Source organism: Rhinatrema bivittatum, chromosome 1 (assembly GCF_901001135.1).
Source record: "Rhinatrema bivittatum chromosome 1, aRhiBiv1.1, whole genome shotgun sequence".
NCBI lineage: Eukaryota > Metazoa > Chordata > Amphibia > Gymnophiona > Rhinatrematidae > Rhinatrema > Rhinatrema bivittatum.
The window spans coordinates 408,105,000-408,129,298 of NC_042615.1; the positions used below are offsets into that span (position 1 = coordinate 408,105,000).

The 24,299-nt window shown below is 47.8% G+C and overlaps 1 protein-coding gene across 1 annotated transcript in view; it reads right to left on the bottom strand.

Annotated features, from left to right (window-relative positions):
- Positions 1-24,299, bottom strand: part of DNAH6 (dynein axonemal heavy chain 6) — a 3,261,518-nt gene that overhangs the window by 1,334,378 nt on the left and 1,902,841 nt on the right. The window contains 2 exon segments of the mRNA XM_029602297.1: positions 7,940-8,182; positions 20,154-20,284. Of these exon segments, the coding sequence (XP_029458157.1) occupies positions 7,940-8,182; positions 20,154-20,284 (374 nt within the window).

A 24,299-nucleotide genomic window follows, 5' to 3' on the forward strand; every position in this document is an offset into this window, starting at 1 on the left:
CCAAAAATGCAAATTCCCTTCAATAATGAGCGAGTTCTCCCGGAGCTCAGTGTTAGGCGGCCATCTTGGATTCCGCACGAGAGCGCCCCCCTAGAAATAATTTTTTAATATTGTCATCCCCACCCCAATCCATGTAATCGAAAAATGTAGTCCCCAGAGGCCAGGACCCCCACCCTCTGCCCCAGCCATTCCCCACCCCGGACTTCTACTTATTCACAGAAATCACCCTGGGCTCCAACCACTGGGCCTGGAGCACCTCCTAGGCTCTGGCCCAGTGGCTATTTTTCAAAATGGTGCTGCCTAGGCTTTTCCCCTATAGGGTAATTATGAGCTGATTAGCATGTATTTGCAAATCTGCTCATTTAAATATGCATGGGTCAAGGGCTGAAAATAGCATGAGGTATTTAAAATACTTCACATTATCCCCATGTTAGGCCATTTTTTGCATGGTAAATGGCCTAACATGGCTTAGTGAATGAGCCCCTTAGATTGTAAGCCCTCTGAAGATAAGGAAACACCTAGTGTACCTGTATGTAATCTGCTTTAACAGACCGATGCAATATCGGCGTGTGTTATACGGGTGCTCATAATTGATTGCCCACTCTCTTAACGTGAGCTGATCCAGCTCTCCTCGGCATCAGGTGCCCAGCAGAGGTGGCTGTAAGTGGGTTAGGAAAACAGACACTCAATTTTTCAAGCATCTGTTTTCCTAAACTGTGCCCAGCCACAGGTTAGGAAAATGGACGCTTGTTAATTGAGCATCCGTTTTCCTAACCTGACCGCCAGCATACCTTTTTTTTTTAAATTTATTTTTTACTGTTCATCCTTTTCGGTTCATCTGACTTAATATTGTCACGAAATTAAGTTGGAGGACTTAATATCGTCACGATATTAAGTTGGAGGAATTACAGAAAAGCAGTATTTTCTGCTTTTCTGTATACTTTTGGGGATCCTCAAGAATTAATGCTTGCTTTGGGGCTGGTGTTAATTTTTAAGAGTAAAAATGTACGCATCAGGCACATAATTTTGTTCTTGCATTGGGGTAATAGCTAATAGCCCCATCAACATGAATTTATATTTGATGAGAGCTATTAGATATGCAAGCGATTGGATGTGTGTTTTGGATGCATTAACCCCTGTTTTCCATCAGGTGTTATGGACATGTGTGCAAAACGTGAATCCAATCGTGTGATGAGCCATACGCTGGCCGCAATGTACAGTATTGCATTGAACTATAAGTGCCTAAAAATATAAATATAAATCAATTAAAAATAAAAAATGAAATAGATAAATGAAACTTTGGTCGGCTGCCTTCCCAATCTACAATAACACCATTTTTATTGGGATTTAGGAATAACTTATTAGTGTATGCACATTTTATTATTTATTTGAGTTTTTTTCAATACCGGCATTCGCGATGGAAATCGCATCATGCCGGTTTACAATAAACAAGGTGTGCAGAAAGGGAGAATAAAAATAACAATTTTCTCTTTGTAATTTGGTGCAGACTTTGTACCAAAGCTGATAGTTTGAAATTACCCACTAAAGCATTTGTCAGACCATATTTGTAGTATTGGATTCAATTTTGGGCACCTATCCACAGAAAAGGATACCCACATATTAGAAAAAATATTAAACAAGGGTTAACTAAACTAATAAAATGGACACTAGAGATTACAAGAAACATTTCCAAACTTGGATTATTTACATTAAGAAAAAAACACTTAAACGAGATTTAATTTGTTCATATAGATATATCAAAGAACTATTCAAAAACTGTGCAGGTTACTGTTTTCCCAGAGCATCTACAAACAAAACAAGAGGGCATCCTCTAAGATTAAGGCATAACAGAAGGAAGGGATATTTTTGTTAATAAAAAAAAGTAGTGAAACTATTGAATGTTTTATCAGTAGAAGTAACTATAGTATCTATAATAACTTTAATACCAAGGGCTACACAATAATAATTATTCCCATATGCAATAAAACTCATGCTAAAAAAATGGGAGGGATTTTGGCACCCCCAGCAATCCTCTTCATAAATATAAGAAAATTATTCCTTACCTGCTAATTTTCGTTCCTGTAGTACTTAGGATCAGTCCAGACCGTGGGTTATGTCCCCCGTCCAGCAGATGGAGTCAGAGCAAACTTCGGAGGGTGCTGACATATAAGCAGGTGCACCCTCCAGGGATCCTCAGTATCGAGAATATCAAAGCCAAGAGAGAACACTTGACAGAAAAGTAGGATGGATCAAGCACCAATCAAATTGTAACCACATAAACAAATAACCAATGCAACTTGCAAGGAGAACTGTGAAAGAACTAAGCAACAACAACAACATCAGAATGTAGGAGAGTGAGGGACAGGAGATAGAACGTACACGAGCAGGCGTCTGACCAGCACTTAGCAACCCCGGGTGGGCGTCTGGACTGATCCTAAGTACTACAGGAACGAAAATTAGCAGGTAAGGAATAATTTTCTTTTCCCTGTACGTACTAGGATCAGTCCAGACCGTGGGATGTACCAAAGCTTCCCTAAACCGGGTGGGTCCCTGAAGACCCTGCTCGGAGAACTCTGTCCCCAAAGGAACCCGAATCACCTACCGATAGTTGCAATCGGTAATGCTTCGAGAAGGTGTTCAGCGACTTCCATGTTGCTGCGCGACAGATTTCCTGAATTGGAACCTGTTGAGACTCCGCCCGGGATGTGGCCAGGGCATGCAACGAATGAGCCCGGACTCCCGCCGGGGGAGCCTTCCTGGCGCCTATGTAGGCAGAGGATACCGCTTCCTTGAGCCACCTTACGATAGTCGTCTTAGACGCTTGCCGTCCCTTCTTGTTACCGGACCAAAGCACAAAGAGATGGTTGGACGCCCGGAACTCATTGGTCACTTCCAGGTAGTGCAGTAGAGCGCGCTTCACATCGAGGCGCCGGAGAGCCTGGGGCGCATCCGACGGGAAGGCCGGCAGCTCCACCCACTGGTTCAAGTGGAAGGAAGACACCACCTTAGGCAGGAACGAAGGGACTGTTCGAATGGAAACTCCCGAGTCCGTGAAGCGTAGAAACGGTTCCCGGCACGAGAGCGCCTGAAGCTCGGAGATGCGCCTCGCCGAGGCTATGGCAACCAGGAACACCGTTTTAAGTGTGACGTCAGTAAGGGAGGCCTGTCGCAGTGGTTCGTAGGGAGCCTGTCCAAGGATCCTGAGAACCAGGTTGAGATTCCAGGAGGGATAGGGGTGCTGCACCGGCGGCCGCAGGTGCTTGACTCCCTTGAGGAAACGCGAGACGTCCGGATGAGACGAAGGATCTGGATTTCCCGTGGTACGAGCCAGGGCGGCTAGAGCCGAGACTTGCACACGCAGGGAGTTATAGGAGAGACCCTTCTCCAAGCCCTCCTGGAGGAAGGCCAGGACCTGACGTAGCGAAGCTGCGGTCGCGGAAAATCCATGTCCAGCACACCAGACCTCAAACACCTTCCAGACCCGCACATAGGCTACCGAAGTGGAGGTCTTACGTGCCTAGAGAAGAGTGTCTACCACGGTGACTGCGTATCCCTTGCACAGGAGACTCTGCCTTTCAAAAGCCAAGCCGCGAGACAAAAGTGTTCCGCCTGGTCCGAAAATACCGGACCCTGATGAAGCAGCCGCGGGAGGTGTGATAATCGCAGAGGTCCGTCCACTACCAGGTTGAGTAGATCCGCAAACCACGGGCGCCGCGGCCATTCTGGAGCCACCAGGATGACCTGCCCTGGATAATCTTCTATCTTCCGCACCACCTTGCCCACCAGCGGCCACGGGGGGAAAACGTATAGCCGAAGATGAGGGGGCCAGGGTAGCACCAGGGCGTCCACTCCTTCTGCCCCGTGGTCTCTTCTCCAACTGAAGAACCGCGGGGCCTTTGCAGTGCCAGACGTTGCCATGAGGTCCATGACGGGTGTTCCCCAGCGCCGAGTGATGATCGACATTGCCTCGTCGGATAGAACCCATTCCCCGGGGTCCAGCGTCTGCCGACTCAGGTAGTCCGCCTGAATATTGTCCACGCCTGCGATGTGGGAGGCCGCCAGGCGGTCGAGGAACCGCTCCGCCCAGGCCATGAGGCGGGCCGCTTCGATGGCCACCCCCGGGCTCTTGGTGCCTCCCTGTCGGTTGATGTAGGCGACCGTGGTCACATTGTCCGAGAGAACTCGGACCGCCCGTTGCCGGATGAGGGGCAGGGATTGAATGAGCGCCAAACGGACTGCTCTGGTCTCCAGGCGGTTGATCGGCCAGGACGCCTGTTCCTGTGTCCACTGCCCCTGGGCCGAGCTTCGGAGACACACGGCTCCCCAGCCGGTCAAACTGGCATCGGTAGTGACCACAATCCACTCCGGCGACTCCAGAGGACAACCTTGTGCCAGGTTCCCGGGGTCTAGCCACCACCGAAGGCTGAGCCTGGCTGCCGGCGGAAGAGGTAGTATTGCCTGATAGTCCTGCGAGACCGGTTTACACCGCGAGAGTAGCGCCATCTTTAGGGGCCTCAGGTGTGCAAAGGCCCAAGGTACCAGGTTGATTGCAAAGGCCATCGATCCCAGGATCTGCAGGTAATCCCTCGCTGTTGGAACTGGGAGAGAGGCAAAGTGGAGAATTTGCTCCCTCAGTGACTGGGCCTTGTCCGGCCGCAAGAAGACCTTGCCCTGAGCCGTGTCGAAGCGCGCTCCGAGGAAGTCCAGCTGCCGAGACGGAAGGAGACTGCTCTTGCCGAAGTTGACTACCCAGCCGAGAGACTGTAGGAAATCGACCACCCTGTTGACTGCCTGCTGCCCCTGAGAGAAGGTCTTTGCTCGGATGAGCCAATCGTCCAGGTAAGGGTGTACTAAAATCCCCTCTCTCCGGAGCGCGGCCGCCACGACCACTATGATCTTGGTGAACGTCCTGGGTGCCGTCGCCAACCCGAAGGGGAGGGCCTGGAACTGAAAGTGTTGCCCCAGTATCTTGAAGCGGAGGAACCTGTGATGGGCCGAGCGTATCGGAATGTGTAAGTAGGCCTCCGTCAGATCCAGGGAGGCCAGGAACTCCCCCTGATGAACTGCCGCAATGACCGAGCGGAGGGTTTCCATGCGGAACCGGGGTATCCGGAGGACCTTGTTCACTTCCTTGAGGTCTAAAATGGGACGAAAGGATCCATCCTTCTTGGGCACCACGAAGTAGATGGAATAATGACCCGAGCCCACCTCTCCGGCGGGGACAGGTGAGATGGCCCCCAGGGCTAGGAGCCGGTCCAGCGTGCTTTGTAATCCCAGGCGCTTGTGACTTGACCCGCAGGGTGAGAAGACAAATCTTTCTTTGGGGAGATGCCGCAAATCCAAAGCGTAACCGTGCCTTAGAATATCCAGGACCCATTGGTCCGTGGTGATGTTGGCCCACTCCTCGTAAAACCAGGCTAGTCGTCCTCCGATCCTCGGGAGAGAGGAGTGGACCGGCCTGACATCATTGGGTGGACTTGCCGGAGGCGCCCTGCGCTGACGAGTCCCTGGGTGGTCTACGGCCACGAAAGGACCGGGTCCATGACTGAGACCTGTTTGAGGGGTTTCTCGGGCCCTGAAGCCTGGAGCCCCGAAATCGCCGTTGAGAGCGGGACCGATTCCTGGAGAAGGAATTAGACGGACGATATGACCACTGGCGGTCCTCGGGCAACCTATGTATGGAGTTTTCCCCCAGGGATTTGATGATCTGGTCAAGATCCTCGCCAAAAAGGAACCTACCCTTGAAAGGTAGAGCCCCTAGGCTGGATTTGGACGAAGCGTCCGCCGCCCAATTCCGAAGCCACAATAGGCGCCTGGCGGAAACAGCCGAAACCATGGTCCTTGCCAGGACCCGCAGTAAGTCGTGGAGGGCATCGGCCCCATAGGCAATGAAGGCCTCCAGACGGTCCGCTTGCGCCGCCTCCTCTGGTGGCAGTTGCTGTGAAGTAAGGAGCTGCTGCACCCACCGAAGACCGGCTCTCTGGGTAAGAGAGCCACAAATAGCTGCGCGGACCCCCAGCGCCGAGACCTCGAAGATCTTCTTGAGGCAGACTTCTAGCTTTCTGTCCTGGATATCCCGAAGGGCCGTTCCCCCTGTGACGGGAATCGTGGTCCTCTTTGTGACGGCAGAGACCGCCGAATCGACCTTGGGTACTTTGAGCAGGTCCAGGAAATCGCCAAGGAGAGGGTAGAGCTTGTCCATCGCTCTGCCAACTCTGAGAGATGCCTCCGGCGTGTCCCACTCCCTCACCAGAAGGTGTAGGAAAGACTCATGGATTGGGAAAGTTCGCGCCAGGGGACGTAGCCCCGCCAGGACAGGGTCCCCTTTTGAGCTCGCTGAGGCTACGGAGGGGGCCGGGGGCCCCGGCGGTTCGACGGGCGGGTCGAGATCCAATTCCTGGAGGACGTGTGGGATGAGGTCAGACAGCTCCTCTTTACGGAAAATCCGGAGCACCCTCGGGTCGTCACACTCCAGGTGCGCTGCCAGAAGCGAGTCATCGTCAGCCATTGAAGCCGGGTCACTCCCAGGATCCTGCGTTGGAGCCGCTCCGCTGGGCGGAAGGGCCAGAAGCGTCTTATGGCCGCCCCCTGTGGGGGCTGGGTTGGCCCCCCCCCACCCCCACCAGCCGGGGCATCTTCGCGGGCGTGGGGTTCGCTTGCCCACCGACTGGTGGCCCCCCCGCCGGCTGCAGACTCTGGAGGTACGCCTGATGCATCAGGAGGACAAAATCCGCAGTAAACCTCCCTGCCGGTGGAGGAACGGTGAGAGAAAGGTCCTTGGAGGGGCCCGGAGTGATGGGGGGGGAAGATGGGGCCCGAATCGGCCGCAACCGCGGCGAGAAACCATGCTGAGACTCCTCAGCATCAGAATCAAAGGCGCTCTCCAGCTCCAAAATGGCCACCGCTCCCGCCAAAGAAGGGGGAGGGGCCCTTCCCCTGGTGCCGCGGCGCTCCGAGCCTGGCGGCGAAAAAGTCGGGGGAGCTGGTCCGGTCTCCCCCCCGGGGAGACCAACACCGGAGGAGACATCCCGCGATCCGCCCTGCCCCGGGAGATCCCTTAAGGCGCTGCATCGAGCGCGCCCGGGAGGAAGAATCCCCGCAGCGTCAGCCCCGAGGACCGGATCGGAGGAATCCGCGCCGCGGGAGGAGCGGGCTCGTCCGCCCAGGCTCAACTCGACCGACCCTCCTCTCAGGAGCAGCAGGGGAATAGGACTTCCCTGCTGCCGCGGCCCCGGGGAATGTACACGTCGCGGGGCCGAGGGGAAGGGGTCCGAATTGCGGTGCGCCGAAGGGGAGAGGCTGGCCCCACCAGCATCCACCTGTGCCGTCCGACGGCGAAGCTGTGAAGAAAAAATCACAAGACAGCAAAACACTTACCGCCGGAGAGAAGAGAGAGAAGGGCAGGCAGAAGAAAAACAGTCCCGCTGGCAAGCTAACCAGGGCTGTGAGACCCGGGCAGGGGCTCAAAGAGACTCCCTCAAAGTGAGAAAAATTCTTTTTTTTTTTTTTTTTTTTCTATTTCTTAATTTAAGAACCCAGGCCTGCTTGATCCTGTCCTGAAAGAAGGAAAAATGAGAGAAAAGTGGAGCAGAAGCCACCAACTGGGGAAGCAAAGGTTCCCCCGCTCACATCTGCTGGAGTCAGAGAGATACTGAGGATCCCTGGAGGGTGCACCTGCTTATATGTCAGCACCCTCCGAAGTTTGCTCTGACTCCATCTGCTGGACGGGGGACATAACCCACGGTCTGGACTGATCCTAGTACGTACAGGGAATATGTTGATATCCCCTCCTGCTGCAGGGCTACCCCCTGCAGCTGATTCTACCCCTTTACATGAATGCAGAAGCTCTCTCAGGAGGGTTGTACAGTGATGAAGCTGCTTCAGTCTGTACGACAAGTATGCAGAGAAAGTATAGAGACTAAAAAATAATTATCCATACCGAAATTAGCTGCTTCCTTTTCTCTTCCAGCATAGACAAGTACAGATTGATTAACTCTAAATAAGAAGTAGGCGTTGTGTAATAACGTCTTCGAAGCTCCAAATAAAATCGTTCTGCCATTTCAGTTACGCTCATGTGAATTTCTACACACATTTCTGAAAATTTCTCCTTCATCTCATCACTGCCAAGGTCAATATTGGTAAAAAATTTCCTTGAGACGGAGAGAAGAGCTTCTCTAGGCCACTGAAAAATAATGAAATGTTTTCAAATAATTCATTTTCTCATTGCATGAATACTTTGGAAATAATCATTCTTAATACTAAATAAAATATATTTACAGGCTTCTATTATTTCTCATGGTTGGAAAAGCTATATCATATTGAGTGGAATATAAATCTGCTTCGGATATAAGACAATGACCTGCTCTGAGGAGAACTAATAGGAAATATATGAACACCTCTTTCTCCTCTCTCTTTGAATCCATCCTTCCCTTTGCTCCTCTTTCCCCTCACTTTTTATCTTCTTCTTCCTTCTCATCCATCACTTTGTTTCTCTTTTCTTTCTTATACTTCTTCTATTCTCTCCCTTATCTTCTTTACCTTCCTTCTCCTACGTATTCCCCCTTCATTTTCTTTTTTACCTCATTCTCTCCTCTTTCCTTTTCTTCTCCCCTCCTCTCCTTTAAGAACATAAGCAATTGCCATGCTGGGTCAGACCAAGGATCCATCAAGCCCAGCATCCTGTTGCCAACAGAGGCCAAACCAGGCCATAAGAACCTGGCATGTACCCAAACACTAAGAAGATCCCTTGCTACTGATGCCAGTAATAGCAGAGGACATTCCCTAAATCAACTTGATTAATAGCAGTTAATGGACTTCTCCTCCAAGTACGTATCCAAACCTTTTTTAAACCCAGCTACACTAACTGCACTAACCACATCCTCTGGCAACATGTTCCAGAGCTTAATTATATGTTGAGTGAAAAAGAATGTTCTCCAATTAGTCTTAAATGTGCTACTTGTTAATTCATGGAGTCCCCCTAGTTCTTCTTTATCAAAAAGAGAAAATAACTGATTCAAATTTACCCATTCTAGTCTTACGTGATTTTAAAGACTTCCATCCACTTCTCCAAGCTGAACAACTCTAACCTCCTTAACCTTTCCTCCTAGGGGAGCTGTTCCATCCCCTTTATCATTTTGGTTGCACTTCTCTGCACCTACTTTCTCCAGTGCAACTATATCTTTTTTGAGATGCGGTGACCAGAACTGTACACAGTACTCAAGGTGCGGTCTCATGATGAAGCGATACAGAGGCATTATGACATTTTGGGGCGGATTTTAAGAGCCCTGCTCGCCTAAATCCGCCCAAATACGGGCGGATTTAGGCGAGCATGGCCCTGCGCGCCGGTGAGCCTATTTTACATAGGCCTACCGGCGCGCGCAGAGCCCCGGGACTCGCGTAAGTCCAGGGGTTTTCTGAGGGGGGCGTGTCGGGGGCGTGTCGGGGGCGGGCCCGAACCGCGCGGCGTTTTCAGGGCGTCGGGAGCGTTCCGGGGGCGGGCCCGTGGGCGTGGCTACGGCCTGGGGCGGTCCGGGAGCGTGGCCGCGCCCTCTGGACCCGCCCCCAGGTTGCGTCCCGGCGCGCTAGCGGCCCGCTGGCGCGCGGGGATTTACGTCTCCCTCCGGGAGGCGTAAATCCCCCGACAAAGGTAAGGGGGGGGGGTTTAGACAGGGCCGGGCGGGTGGGTTAGGTAGGGGAAGGGAGGGGAAGGTGAGGGGAGGGCAAAATAAAGTTCCCTCTGAGGCTGCTCCTATTTCGGAGCGGCCTCGGAGGAAACGGGGGTAGGCTGTGCGGCTCGGCGCGCGCCGGCTATACGAAATTGATAGCCTTGAGCGCGCCGATCCAGGATTTGCGCGGCTACGCGCGTATCTACTAAAATCCCGCGTACTTTTGCTGGTGCCTGAGGCGCCAGCAAAAGTACGCCTATTCGCGCGGTCTGAAAATCTACCCCTTTATGTTTTATTCACCATTCCCTTCCTAATAATTCCTAACATTCTGCTTTTTTTGACTACTGCAGCTCACTCAGCCAGTGATTTCAATGTATTATCCACTATGATGCCTAGATCTTTTTCCTGGGTGGTAGCTCCTAATAAGGAACCTAACATCATATAACTACTGCATGCGTTATTTTTCCCTATACGCAATACCTTGCACTTGTCCACATTAAATTTCATCTGCCATTTGGATGCCCAATCTTCCAGTCTCGCAAGGTCCTCCTGCAATTTATCACAATCTGCTTGTGATTTAACTACTCTGAATAATTTTGTATCATCTGTAAATTTGATAACCTCACTCATTGTATTCCTTTCCAGATCATTTATAAATATATTGAAAAGCACTGGTCCAAGTACAGATCCCTGAGGCGCTCTACTGTTTACCCTTTTCCACTGAGAAAATTGACCATTTAATCCTACTTTCTGTTTTTTGTCTTTTAACCAGTTTGTTAAAAGTCCTATCCCATGACTTTTTAGTTTTCTTATAAGTCTCTCATGACGGACTTTGTCAAACGCCTTCTGAAAATCCAAATTCACTACATCTACCAGTTCACCTTTATCCATATGTTTATTAACCCCTTCAAAAAAATGAAGCAGATTTGTGAGGCAAGACTTCCCTTGGGTAAATCCATGTTGACTGTGTTCCATTAAACCATATCTTTCTATATACTCTGTGATTTTGATCTTTAGAATAGTTTCCTCTATTTTTCTGACACTGAAGTCAGGCTCACTGGTCTATAATTTCCCGGATCGCCCCTGGAACCCTTTTTAAATATTGGGGTTACATTGGGTCCAGCCATCAGGGTATGGCCCTTTTAAGACATTTCAGTCTCCTGCAGCCCAGTGTGTACTACTGTCACAGGTCTAATATTGGACTGGTCCTGATATCTGCATAGGAAGGAGAGGAACTCTGAATGCAGGTTACATACTACTGGAGCATCTTGACTCAAGGTTGTAATTTAAAATAGGCAAGCAGAAAGGCTTTAGCTGTCCCTTGTAGGTGGGTTACCAAGCTGGGAGATGAGCCCAATGATGGATTATAGATAAGGCTTCTCATTTTAGGTATTTACAAACTGTGAATTTAAGTGCTTACTTTTTAGCTAATTATGGGTTCTTTAGGGGCACCAAAATATCTGTGTTTTCATGGCACTATTGTTGAGTACCTTTCTCAGTTGAGTAAAATATGTACATTTGTGCAGCTGAGGAGTCATTATCATGGAAAAGGCACAAAAACAAAGAGGAGAATACTGATTTGGTAAAGCAGAGGCGAGAAAGTACTAGGAGACATGGTAAGCACCTAATATTTATTTACTTCGTGGTGTTTTATCTGGGTCTATCAATTGAAACCTAAAATCAAAATCTGCTGCTGGTACTTTTCCTCCTTCTGCTATTAGACCACAGCTGGTATTCTGTTGCTGCTGCTGGACTAGAGATGGAACAATACTGCAGCTGTTCTTGCTGTTGGTTACCAGGCTTGGATTTGCCAATAGGCACTCTAGACCTGAGTCTAGTGTGACATAAATCTGGTGTCAGCAAGCTCAATGAAGATGTATTGCTTTCATAGATGTCACAATGGGGTAGAAGGAGGTGGCAAGTGCCACTTCAAAAAAAAATGGCTTGCCACCCCTTTGCCACTCCAGTTTTATGTATCATATTGGGCTGGGATAAACCAAACTACTGCTCAATCTGATGCTGAGATAGCAAATGTTGCTTACCTGGTGTAACAGGTGTTCTCACAGGACAGCAGGATGTTAGTCCTCACAAATGGGTGACGTCATCAGGATGGAGCCCTGTATGGAAAACTTTTCTGTCAAAGTTTCAACAAGCTTTGACTGACACTGGCACACTGGGTGCACTGAGCATGCTCAGCCTGCAATTATCCCTGTGAGCCACAGGTGTCTCCCTCAGTCTCGTCTTATAGCTAAAAAGCGCAAGCGGAACTAAAATAAAAGTATACAGACCCAACTCCGCGGGGTGGCGGGTGGGTTTCGTGAGGACTAACATCCTGCTGTCCTGTGAGAACACCTGTTACACCAGGTAAGCAACATTTGCTTTCTCACAGGACAAGCAGGATGGTAGTCCTCACAAATGGGTGAGTACCGAGCTGAGGATGCCCGAGAATGCACCAGATACACCGCAGACACGCGAAAGCGTAATGACGGAGGTGGAAATGGGAACGGAGGGCATCCGCAACACCATAATGGGTTCGTGGAAGGATGTTGGGTAGTGAATTGAAAAAGGTAAGAGTAGGCGGACTGGCCAAACATGGAGCATGCCGGCTAGTCAATGTAAGCAATAATAGGCTGCGAAGGTATGGAGAGGACTCCAGGCTGCAGCCTGATAAAAAAGTACAAGCAGCAGTAACCAAAGGGAAGCTGTTAAGGCTAGGACGGAAACAGTATGTGGATACCCACAGTGTTGTAGTGAAATGTCTGCTTGTTGGTAGCAAAGGAAATACAGACCACTTAGTCAGAAGGATTAGATCTCTGTGGCCACTGGAAGTCGCAGCTTGACTCTTGCATGGAGGAAAGAGTCAAGTGGAATTCACATGGAATGCAGTGCAATATAGATAGAATGTAAGCGCAGCATTACTGTCCAGGAATGTGGAAAACCCACTCTCTCCCTAGGGCGAGAGAGAGAGGCTAGGAAAAATTGGCAGAGTATTTCCTGAGTAAAGAGAGATGCAACATCTACCTGAAAAGGATAGAAAGATGAATGCATAGAACCACTCAGTGACGGAGGAACGAGTCAGGTGAGTATGGAAAGAGTGCATAACTCACGGACCCTGCTGGCAGGAATGACATTAAGAGGGAAAGAAGTTCCCTTGCCAAACTGTGGAAGAGAGGAATGGAAAGGCTCAAACGTAGAATGTATGAGACTTATAAGGAGAATATATATGTTCATTCCGTGATTAGAGAAATAGAAGCGGCTTGATCAGTGGATAATCCATGGTAAGCCGACTCAGAGAGGTTTACCGTAAACGGGAACCCAACTCCCAAAACGATACACCTACTAAGAGAAAGGTGTAACTATGTGGAGGATGTCTGGAGAGCAGAATCCGAGGGAGTAAGAAAAAATGGTGGAAAAGTAAAAGGAGTAATACCTCTCTTTTTTTTTTTTTTTTTTTAGCGTCAGGAGGTAAAGCCTGCCATGTTAAACGGCAAGATTTATGTTTAGAAGGTTTTGTGACGCTACCAGAACCTAAGAATATCAGTAAGTCTATGATTTGGGACTGACTGGTGAGAGAATAAAAGGTTACTGATATGATGGATTGAGAAGTATGGGAAGCATACTGATCTAAGTCAGGGAGTGGGGAAAAGAATACTGAACCCCATCCCAGTTCAACATTAGAAAAAATGCTGGCTACGAGAGGCAGCAGAAGAGATATATTGAAGAGGCCTTTGATGGAAGAAAAGGCATCTAAGGGAATGCATAGGAAACATGTGTAGGGAGCAGAACCTGTGCATCGTATGGAATGATGCAGACGCAGAGGAAAGTTTAATTAACTCAGCGTTAAAAGATTTTCCCTGTACACATGTAATTGAGACCATTCGAGAGGATAGAACCTACATGGAGAAGGTCTGATAGAGCGTTCATTAAATCTCTTAGATATGTGGCCCAAAGACGCATGAAGTGAACAAGGGCCAAGGGTAGAGCTGCGCAGCTGTCTAGCAGAGCAGCTAAGAGGTAATGCGTGCTTATGAGTTGGAAAGCACATTGTCGCTATGCTGTCTGTCTGTATGCACAAAGAATTGTTGCAAAAGCAGTATTGGAAGGCATAAGGGCATAACTCAAGGGTGCAACGTCCAGGACGTTATGAGAAACTAATGCTGGAGTGCAATAAACGCATAATGGGTTGAAAGCTTTCAGGAGAAACTTTATAACCCTAAGGAATTGCGAGCATGAGTCGAAGGAGACTAGGTCCTAGTTCGAACTGGGATAAGAATCAGGGACAAAAGCAATGAAACCACTTAGGTCCATTGAGTATAGAATGTCACTGAATAGAACCCATAGCAGTTTTGAATTATGAGAAAAATGCATGGTGGGAAGAAACCCCATAGCCCAACCATGAAAAGTTGAAGGGCTGAGGTTATGGAAAATATGCACAGGGACATATATGAATGTATCAGAATGTCTGTGCGCATGCTGGACAAGAGGGTCTTAAGACTGTGGTGTCCAGAAGTGTTACAGAAGAGATTTATGGCAGTGACAGTAATCCCAGTTAGTAAATGTATAGTGAGTCATGAAAAAAGTGAGAGCTCATTGCATGTACTGAAAGTGGTTAGCAGTAGTCTATGCAAGGAAAGTGAATGATGTTACACTCCGCAGAGAAAACAGCATTCACCATGATGCAAGAGACAGTTCACTTACCAAAGCTGGTGCCAACGGCAGAGCTTGGGGTTGTAAATGTTGACTCACCATAAGCAACATAGAAAACATTAAAATAATGTACTTACTGCAATATGGAGTGATGGTAACCAAAGATACCATTGTACCTGTGACTTCTAAAGAAAGTTGGAGTTTCTTAGGTCCAGGATGTGCGGAGAGTAACTATTTTCTGTTAAAAGAAAAAATAGTGCAATTAAAACTCCCCAACCCCCTCCCTTCTCCCCTCTGCACTTCGTAGCGCCTGGGGGAGTGTACTGGGACTTTGGTACAAGGTGGGGGTGGCCGCTCTGATATCTGACCAGATGGGAGACCAGGAGGTGTCCCAATGGAGGATATCATGTAGGCTCCCGCAGGAGTGTGAGCGGTAAGTGGTACCCCGCATTTCTGTATGCTGTACAAGGAGACACTGAGACCTGTGGCCAGGCTTCAAGGTGGACTTGTACATGGGGCAATGGTTGCTGAATCTCATGTTTAGCAGATCAGCCAATGCAGCTGGGAACTTTGGTTGGGAGGGAACCAAGAGTCAGAGCATTGGTCGGCACAGGGACTTGTTACTGACAAGAGAAGAAGCCCTGCTGCAATCCCAAGAATATAGAGGGGTTCTCCTGGTATTGGTGGCTAACATAGCTAACATAGCGATATGTGACACTAATACAGCTCCTAAGGCACATGACCCAGAACTTTTCGAACCACGGTCCGAATGGGAGAACACAACTCTATGGGAATGACGCCGAAGCGGGTACTTACCATCCGACGTGGATCGTCGCAAAACGAGCCGGTGAAGACTGTTGACTCCGTCGGTCTCCGGAGTCCTCGAGGGGAAGGGCCGGGGACGTAAACGTCCATCTCACACTGAAACCCGGTATGGTGGCACAGGTACAGAGGAGACAGGCCAGGCGTGATTGGCGCTTAGACTGCTAAGTGTAACAGATGGCCACAGTCCCACACCACTTGACGGTGGGCACGCCAGGAACAGGGGAGCCCATTACGAAACTCATGTTCCCTTCCCTCGTCGCAGCGGCTCGATGTGTCGTGACGCCAATGCAGAAGCCATCGGACCTGGATCCGGAAGTTCTGGATCACCAAGGACTGCCAAAACTGTAGGAACAGTGCTGATGGCAGTGGTGATGTTGCTCTGCCCGAGCATTGTCCAGCCTGGAGAAGGATGGCACCGACGTGCTGGATGGCGTCAGCGGCGGACGATCACGATGTCGGCGATGATGGGTGCCACGGTGCTCGGCCCGGTCTTTCCCCAGCGCCGAGATGGAAGCCCTCGTCGTCCTGGAAGGCGATCGATGACGAACTGTCAGCACGCCTGCTCTGCTCCTGACACAATGGAGTGTCTTAAGCTAATACGGGGCTTAAAAAAGAACCCAAAGCGTGGAGCAATGTGAGGAGGCGAGGGTATTATGTGGTGGTGCTATGTCGGTATTGACGATATTGAAGGCAACCTAAGGGGCTTCGAAGATATCATCAAAATGGGTATGAAAAATCGTCGATGACTGGCCAGGAGAATGATGACAGTGACGGGCACTGACAGCACTGGCAATAGGTATCTTTGAAACGATGTGGAATCGAATAATCGAAAAACATTGCCGTTATTGAAAAAGATACCGGCATCGACTGAGTCGAAGTCGAATCGATAGGGCGTCAAGGACACTGAAGGAAAACGTAGGTGTCGAGGGCATCGATGCATGGAGGCGGACATTTATGCCTTTTGTGGCATGGCCACGGGCATCAACTATAGGGCCACAGACGTTGACGGTATCGATTTGGACAGACTCAGATTTCCAAGTGTACATGGTATCGGTGCCCCAGACATGTGTGTCGGTGGCATCGATATGGGCACGTATGGAATCGATGGCATGGATCTCCCAGTCGATGAATTCCATCCCGGCATCAACGCCAGCCATGGAATCGGCATGGGCATCGATGCCAGCCATAAGGCTGGCATTGGCATCGACGCCCATCCACGGAATCGAGCCGGCATGGATACCCACCGATGGGACCCCACCTGGGCATCGAATTTCACCGATGGGAGCAGCCTGGCAATCGACTGCCCTCGATGGATGCATTCTAACATAGATGCCCATGGATGAAACACCTGGGCATCGGTGTCCATTGATGCAAAAGGACCTGGCAACCGATGCCATCGACGGACGGCCATCCGGCATCGATGTCCATCGATGGGGACCATCCGGCATCGATGCCCACCGACGAAATCGATGTGGCACCGATGTCCACCGATGGAAAAGGGCTGGACATCGGTGGGGAGGATGGGGCATCGATGGCATCCCCAAAAAGGGAGGTGGGCATCGATGAAGTGACCCTGGGATCATTAAAAAGTGTCTCGGGCAACGGTGGCGGCGACCCGAGTATGCATGGCAGTGACTAACAGCGTGTGCGTCAATGGCATGCATCTGGGTAGGGACGGCACCGAGGAAGCCCAAGGAAAAAAAAACAGTGCGTAGGAGGAAAAAGCCTGGTAGCACTGAAAAGCAAAAAACATGGATAAAGGCATCAGGGCACCGTGGGGGGAGGGGCGCTGATGACATATAAAAGCCCAGGGCGGTTTAGGAGGGTACCGGTGTAGCGATAGGGTATCGACTGCGTGAGGGTACCAGGGAACGAAGGACTTGAAGCTACAGAGGTCCTAAAGTTAAGGAAAAAATCCCTACCCCACTAGTATAAGCAAGCAGAGTGTCACATGAGATACTCGCAAGCTGTTTAAAGCTAACTGAAAAATGGGGGAAGGGAAGGCTTCAGTCAGTTAACAGCCTTAAGATAGTGACAGGAACCAACCGAAAAATAAGAATTAGTACTCACCGAGCGTCGTAAAAACGTAACGCGGAGGGAGACCTGTGCAGGGAAAAGTGTTTTTTGAAGTGAAAAGTTAAGTGTTTCCATGAGGTAATTAGTTAAAAAAAATCCTCACAGAGCTCCAACCGCTATGCTGACTGCAGAGCGGAAAAAGAAGACTGAGGGAGACACCTGTGGCTCACAGGGATAATTGCAGGCTGGGCATGCTCAGTGCACCCAGTGGGCCAGTGTCAGTCAAAGCTTGTTGAAACTTGACAGAAAAGTTTTCCGTACAGGGCTCCATCCTGATGATGTCACCCATTTGTGAGGACTACCATCCTGCTTGTCCTGTGAGAAATAGTGTGTCCAAAGCCATGTGATCCTCTTCCTTATAATCCATCTTCTCTTCCTCCTCCCTCACCTGGCATCCCTTTGCTCCTGTTTCCCTTCTCCCTCCCCTGTCACCTTTTAAATGGTCTGATCAGTGGGACCACTGCTCCTTGCCCCACCAGTCCACACAAATTGCTGCTTTTTCTCCAGCAACCGATGCCTCCTTCCAGGTCCTGATTGAGCTGCTGCTGCTTCTCTCTTGCTTTATGCAGGCTGCATCTACTTTCTTTCAGTTTGAATAACTCAGTGTTTGTCCTCTCTCAGGCCTAAATCTTGCCACTACAGCCTTCTCTCATAGCACAGATCGTATCTCTTCTGCCTATTCTTATTCTTCATAACTCTAAATGGGCTGCTGCTCCATCTTCCAAGGCTTGCAGGGACTGTTTCCTCTTCCTAGACTCTTTAGGGGCATTTGCTGTCTCTTCCCAGGTCCCACTACTCTCAAGTCCTATGTTGCCACAGTTGTTTTCATTTCTCTGGTCAAAAACTGGAGATTGTTCCCTCCTTTACCAACTAAAAGTATGTGCACTGTTGCACCAGGCGCATATTTTTAGCTGCATTAGAAGGAGACACTTCCATGATTATGCTTATGTGAGAAGATAATAATGTGCTTAGATTGTATTTTCAAATCTACATGCATTATTTCCATTATTTACATGGAAAAAGTATCTGCAGAAACATATCTGTGAGTACTTTGTTCCTGCAGTTCAATTCAATGTGAAAGTATGCAGTACTTTCATGTTGACAATTGGTGTCAATCACCAAAGGTAAACATTCCTGCAAAATTTGCAGTAATGGCAGTGATTTGAAAATTGCCTCCATTAATGCCATGCATAACTATCTGCCCTATTTTCGCAAAGGGAATGTTATATGCGTACACTTAGCGCATAACAAATTGAAACCCATTTTATACAGGTACAATGTGTTAGAAAAAACAGGTTGTTTCTACCTGCTTAAAATTAGACAGGTAGCTTTGGAGATGGAAGCAAAACCAAAATTTTACCCCTAGATATTGGGGCACATTTAAAACATGTGCGGGTGGTAGATTTGTTTGCACAACCCGGCGCAAACAAATCTACGCCCGATTTATAACATGCCTGCGCTGCCACGTGCATGTTATAAAATCCGGGCTCGACGCACACAAAGGGGTGCACACATGTGGCACCTTGCGCGCGCTGAGCCCGAGGGGAGCCCCGATGGCTGTCCCCGTTCCCTCCAAGGCCATAACCAAAATCAGAGTGGCCTTGGAGGGAACTTTTTTTCTCCGGCCTCACCTTCCCTTTCCTTCCCTTCCCCTCCCCTATCTAACCCACCCCCCCAGCCCTACCTAAATCCCCCCCACCTTATTTGATTTCTTACGCCTGCCTATCTTGCACGCACCGGCAGGCTGCCGTCGCGCAAACCTTCGGCACGGCTGGAACGGAGGAGTGGCTCGGGACACGCCCCTGGACCGCCATCACACCCCCAGACTGCCCACTTTTGAAACCCCGGGACTTACGCACTTCCCAGGGCTTGCAAGCGCCACTGAGGCCTATGCAAAATAGGCTCGGTGCGCGCAGGGCAGATTTTCTCAGGTTACGCACGTATGTTACAACGCATAGCCTTTGAAAATCTGCCCCATTGAGTACTTGACTGAAGAGAAATTAAGTACTGTTGTAAGAAACCTACAAGCACCTTAGGTACAACTTATGTACAAAAATGCTGTTATTTAAGTCTCCAGTTGTATTTGAAGTAAAGACTTATACCTAGGGCTTTTTTTCAGTGGGTACTTTCTGGTACTGGAATACTGGCAGCTTTTTTCCTCCAGCTGTTTTGAATTGCCCTATGGCCCCTTAAAAAAACCCAAAACAAAACAAAAAAGACATGATTCTGCATGGAGTACTGGCACCTATTTTTGCCAGAAAGTTAGCACTGCTTGCACCTTAACTGATTACCTTGAAGGATATTTGGAGTAAAATTGGAGTTGAAATTCTTCTATGCATGAAACAAGAACATGAACTGGGGGTGATCATATCTGGTAATCTCAAGTGGACAAGCAGATGGATAAGCTGATGTCAAAATCCAGAAATATACTTGGTTGCATAGGAAGAGGAATTGTCAACAAAAAAAACGAGGTGATATTGCCTCTGTACAAGCCTTGGTGAGACCTCAATAGGAATATGGTGTACAATTCTATGGACTGCACCTTCAAAAGTATATAATCTGGATGGCTAGTGGTCTTGTTGTAAAGTACATGGAGACAGAGTTAAAAGAGCTAAACATGTACACTGGAGGAAAGGTGGATAGAGGAGATTGATAGAGACATTTAAAACTCCCCAAGATTTCAATGGAAAGGAAACTCTAGAATGCAGTCATAAGTTGAGGTAAAAGTGTGTGGGGGGGTTAAACTCAGGAGTAATCTCTGAAAACATTTCTTTACAGTGAGGGTGTAAGTGGTGGAGACAAGACCAGTATCTAAATTCAAAAGCAAGCTTGGGAGTCTCTGAAGTGAATGAAGATGAGCAGAAGAGATAGGATGATTTGTCTTTTCTGCTGTCATGTTCTATAAACTTGGATGAGTAGCCTCCCCAGTATGTTACCAACCTGAACAAACCAGTCAATGGTGCAGCAGTTCACAAGGGATGGAAACATACGACATCGTGCTCGAAAAGCTTCTCCAACAGGACTCATGCACAGAACAATATGTAGTTTCTGACGGACTTGACTATAAAATACTGAAATACCTATTGCAATAATTACAAAGAACATATTAAGATAATAAAACAAGTGTACAGTGTAACTATATCAGCTATAAAATCAGTAGAAAATAAAAGATACTCATCAATGTCAAGAATGAATTTTGTTCAGAAACAGTTTTCAGAAACAGTAAAATTAAAACATTGGTTATAACCAAAGCTAAAAGAGAGGTAGGGATGCCAACTTGCTCCAAATTTTCAGTCTAGGTTGAGCCAGACCTGGTTTTATCCCATTGAATGCTGGGATTTATTCTGATTCCCGTATGCATTCCCTAGAAAAGCAAGACTATAAGTACCTGCATACAGGTGAGTAAAAGGCAGAACTGGATCAACATGTCCTGAAAATCTGGGGCCAGTTAGCAACCCTAAGAGGGAGATAATTAAAAGGTTAGTCTCTGTTACCTGGGTAAAATTTTTGTGGTACTTGGTAAAATGAGGCAATATTAGGAGCATTCCTAGGACATGTTTTTACTTTTGGGCAGCATTGATATTCAGCGAGGCCCAGACAAAATGAAGCTGGGTGAGTCTGGTTGGATAAATACCTATCCTACAGTTTACATTTATCCATATAACTTATGTGGGTAATATTCAGTGTTGTAAAGAATTGAATATGAGGACAGAATAAGACAAGTGCTTGTAATTTACTTATTCTCTGAGTAGAAGTCATTGTTATCCCAAATAAAATTTTCCAGGAAAGGAATTTTAGTTCTGCTGTGGCCAAAAATTCAAATAGTGGTTTCATGAAGTAAGGACTACATTCAGGTCCAAGATACAAGAGGTTCTTTTAGTGGAAGTTTCATTAAGTGTGAGACCTTTCATACATCTGGCAACTTTAGAATGCTAGGAACACCTTTACAATTCTCATGGTATGCTGCGATGGTAAATTCTGACTAAATCAGTTTTCAAACAAGAGTTGGAAACGCATAGGGCCTGACTTTCAAAAGCATTTACATGCTTAAACTGGGTTTTACATTTGTAAATGCATTTTAGCTGTATAAGAAGGCTTTTGAAAATTGCTACAATACATGCTATTGAATTGTCAATAGATTTTACCCACATTAACGCCCACATTTTAAGAGACCCATGTGTGTAAAATCCGGGGGTTACATGCATGGCTGGGCTCTGTGCGCACTGAGTGCATTTTAGAAACGGCCCGGCCACGCGCATAACTCCCGATACACGCAGAAATGCCCGGCCATGGAAAAGGGGCAGGCTTGGGGCCCAGGGTCTGGGTGGGGAGGGGCAGGGAGGAGACCAGGCGGGACAGCAGCCATTAGGCCCTGTCCCGGGGAAGCATGTGCCAGCAGCCGGTCGGGGCACGGAACTTAAAGGTAGGGAAAGGAATTTAAGAGATGGGGAGGAGAGGGGAAAAGAGAGGCAGAGAAGGAAGGGGTTAGGAAAGTTCCCTCTCAGTCTGCTCCTTAATTGGAATGGACTGGGAGGGAACTGGGAAAGGCCCTACTTACACCGCTGTGTGTTGGTTTTTTAAATTTCCCCCCTGTGTGCACAAGTCCTGAAACGCCGCCACATGCATGTGCGAATATTAAAATCCAACGCACACAAGTGCGCAGGAATCGTATTTTATAACATGCGCACACCAACATGTACATATTATTAAATCATCGCATCCATGTGCGCATGCTGGGAACCGCGCACACATGGACCCACGTGTGCTGTTTGAAATCGACCCCAATGTGCACTTAGGATGGGTAAATAGCTTTTGAAAATTCCTACAGTAGTGTGTTACATTTACATGCATAATTCCTTTGAAAAAAATTCATCTCTTAGTGGATATTCAAGTAAAAGAAGAATGGGAACACTTTAAGGGATCCTGTCTGAATTTTAACGGCATATAGTGAATCTTTCTTTCTTCTTTGCTTTATTATGCGATAGGGGTTCCACAGACATCACTAATATTTTCCTTGCCAGCTTTCTTAGGATTTTTAGCATTTTGGGGATCCACCTCAGCTTTTACCCTTCTCCTTTTTGGGATGAGCTTAGGACTTCATATGCATACATAAATTTTGGCCATGCTCAAAGACAGAGCCTTGCATCTCCTCTGGGGTGGAGACTTAGATGAGAGTTCGATGTTTTGAGGTGGTTTTTTGGTGGGCCACTGATTTACAAGGATAGGTTTTTTTTAGAGTTTTAGAGAGTTTTTTGTCTTTTTGACCAGTTTCTATAGGAGGGCTGTACCATCCTTATCTGAAAAGCTGAAGTTCCAGTGAATCTACCCTCTGCATCCAGTATACAACATGAGGGAGATATCTCTGGATTTTCAAAGATCATTTGGAGATAGAGGTTTTCCCCTCTGTCACATGATAGTGCATCATCATCATAATTTCCCTACCTTCTATTGGGAAGGAGTTTTGGACTTTGGTTCAAGAAGAGACAGAGTCAGACAAGCTGCCAGCATGGACAAAACTACATTGCTTTTAGGCATCATGAATTTTCTTCTGTTCATGATTTTTGCATTTCTGAGTTGGAACTTGTTTTTTAAATTAAAGTAAATTTTGCCTCATTGTCATTCTGTGTGACCTGCTGTGCCAAAAGAATCCATCTGCAGTGAGAATTCTGATCACAGGTTGAGAGATGGATGACATTGAATGACTGTTGAGAACCAAACATCACTACTCTGAGGGTCCCAGAAGTGTATACCCCTTTCCATTGGTAGAATCCCAGCAACCTAAAAGCCACTGGAGCATAGAAATGGAAGAGAGAGTTAGAGGCCCCAGGCAATGATAGTCTCTTGGGAACCAGTCTGCCAAATAGTGAATGGGGATTATAAGAATTTAATTACATATAGTATAATATATTATATGTTACATTATGGTGCAGATTATATAAATCAGTTTGACAGTTCTATAGCATGTGGATACATATGCAGTGCATTATGGTCAGAACTACGGACAGAAGGGGTTGGGAGAGTAGGCTTGGTTAAAAAGCCAAGTTTTATCCATATGGTGGAATGCTAATATATTGGTGACACATTTTGCCTCTGTTGCGAGAGAATTCCAGAGCATGGGAAGGAACAGGGAAAAGGTGTGCATGTGGGTTCAAATGAGCCTGGGGTCTTTAGGAGTAGGGAATCATAGGAGGGTCCCTGTTTCAGATCTCAGCCTGTGAGTGGATTTGTAGGGGACATGAAGTATTTTGGACAGGTAGGGCCTTTTTGCAATTTGAAGGCTATGGATAGGACTTTGAATTGACCCATAGGGAACTGGAAGCCAGTGGAGGTCCTGGATAATTGGGGATAATGTGGTCCCTGTAATTACATCCAGATATCATTCAGGCAGCAGCATTCTGCACTTTGTAGGTGATAGAGGAGTTTTTGTGGGAGACTCACAGTATATTGAAGTAATCCAGCTGGAAAAGGCATATGTATACATTAGAGTAGCCAGGTGACTTTTCTCCAGACATGGTTTTATCTGATTGAGTTGCCTGAGGTAATATAACGTGCTCCTAGCAACTGTGGCTATCTGTGAGTTTAAATGTAGCCTGGAATCCAAGATGAACTTAGACTCCAGATCTTGGGTAATGGAGATGGTGGTAGTGGGGAGTAATTTTCAATTTAAAATTGTAAGAAATTCTGGTAGAGTACTTTCTTGAAGTAAGTAGAATTTTCTTTAATCTGGTATAGGGATGTGAATCGTTTTTCAACAATTAAAATTATCGTCCGATAATTTTAATATAGTCTTAAATCGTTATAGAACACAATACAATAGAAATTCTAACGATTTATCATTAAAAATCGTTAAATCGTGTTAGTGCGCACTGTGTGCAGGAAGATCACAACACCCCGGATGAGTGAGGGTCAGGCAGTTCCCCCCTGTCTGTGAAGCCAGCCTCTCACTAGTAATGCAGGGAGCGAGCTGTCTCACCCTTCACCATCCTCCTCCCCCCCCCCTCACCCACACACCATTCACTTGCTGGGACTTGGGGAGGGAGGAGTGAGGTCAGGCAGCTCCCCCCTGTCTGTGAAGCCAGCCTCTCA